The 1,494-nt window shown below is 39.8% G+C and overlaps 1 protein-coding gene across 1 annotated transcript in view; it reads left to right on the plus strand.

The window, feature by feature from the left end:
- Nucleotides 1–1,212: 1,212 nt before the first annotated feature.
- The window catches only part of LOC102245567 (complement factor H-related protein 1-like), a gene marked incomplete at its 5' end in the record, with an annotated part of 1,512 nt that continues 1,230 nt past the window's right edge, over nucleotides 1,213–1,494 (plus strand). Inside the window, one exon of the mRNA XM_005878606.1 lies at nucleotides 1,213–1,386. Within this exon, the coding sequence (XP_005878668.1) occupies nucleotides 1,213–1,386 (174 nt within the window). The remainder of the gene's footprint in view (nucleotides 1,387–1,494) is intronic.

Raw genomic sequence — 1,494 nt, forward strand, 5'->3', positions numbered from 1 at the left:
AGGGTCTCGGCATTAGGAAGGTTGAGAACCACTGACAGAGAGGATGTGCACTCAGTGCTGGGCATTGGGGCCCCAGAGCCCTCAGAGTGTGACCCCGGAAACAGCCGTGACAGCGTCTCTGGGGAATCGGTAGGAAGGCAAATGCAAACTCACTGGCTCACTCAGACTCAGCATCAGAAGCTCAGGGGTTGTGACCCTGGAACTGTTGTAGCAATTCCCAGCGGGCTCTACGCCCATTTTGTGGGGAACCGCAGCTTCAGCTTCTTATTACTTTATATCCACCCGAGTCTCCCCAATGAACTGCACAGTGCTCACTGCAGTGCCCTTAAGCACTTACATTATTGGAGTATTTTTAGGAAACTGTAAATATATTGTACTCTTAGTTTTCCTCAGTTTCTGTGTGGATATCTTAAGTACGTATCTCCTTCTTTAGCCGTGTGATATTCCTCAAAGCATGGCAATACGTGACTCACTCTCTAAGAACCTGGCTACTGTGCTCATTTCCTAAGGGCCTGAAATCCCAATTCAAAAACATGATGTTTGCGAACCACATTTGGTTGCCAAATAATACGTTCATTATGTGTGTCTTGTGTTTACAAATTCACTTTGATTTTATATCTACATTTATTTTACTAAACTTAAAGAAAAATGTTCAGAAACCCCATCATTTTTTTTTTACTTTTAAAAAAGTTTTTAAATTTGTATTGAATTTATTGGGCTGCCATTGTTTAATAAATGGTGCTGGTATAATTGGACAGACACAAGCAGAAAAATGATATTTTACCACTGTCTTATACCTTACACAAGAATAATCTCAAAATGGATTAAAGACGTAAATGCAAGATTCAAAAACCATAAAAATCCTAGAAGAAATAACATGGGCAGTAAAATCTTAGACATTTCTCATAGTAATATTTATTTTCTGATATATCTCCTCAGGCAAGCAAAACAAAAGAAAAAATAAACAAATAGGACTACATCAAACTAAAACGTTTTACACGGCATAATCATCATTTTCATTGCCTGAAAAATCTCTATTAACTTTTCAGAGAGAATGAAAAAAGAAAATTAAGATATAGAAGATTGCCTCTTACCAAAAAAAAAATTGCTTTATCTTTTTTCAATCTTGCATGTAAATTTGTGAAGATTTTCAGTCTCAATTGCATCTAAATGATTGCTGCATTAGAGATCCATTTTTTTCTTGTTATTCAGATCTCTCCTGTGGCAGCCCTCCCTCAGTGCGAAATGCCTTTATACCAAACCAGAAGCCTAGGTATCAACATGGGGACACAGCACGTTATGAATGCAGGCACCCTTTTGGCCTCTTCGGGAATGCAGTGGTGACCTGCTTCAGTGGGAAGTGGACAGACCCACCTGAGTGCAAGGGTAGGTGTCTCATTCTCCCCTCCCAGTCTCTGTGCAGCTTCTGGAAACACTTGGTTATTAGACTCCTGTCCAGCTGGCCTTCATTTGGTTACTCAGGTTTGTTGCTCT

The sequence above is a fragment of the Myotis brandtii genome, unplaced genomic scaffold, assembly GCF_000412655.1.
Source record: "Myotis brandtii unplaced genomic scaffold, ASM41265v1 scaffold5670, whole genome shotgun sequence".
Lineage (NCBI taxonomy): Eukaryota > Metazoa > Chordata > Mammalia > Chiroptera > Vespertilionidae > Myotis > Myotis brandtii.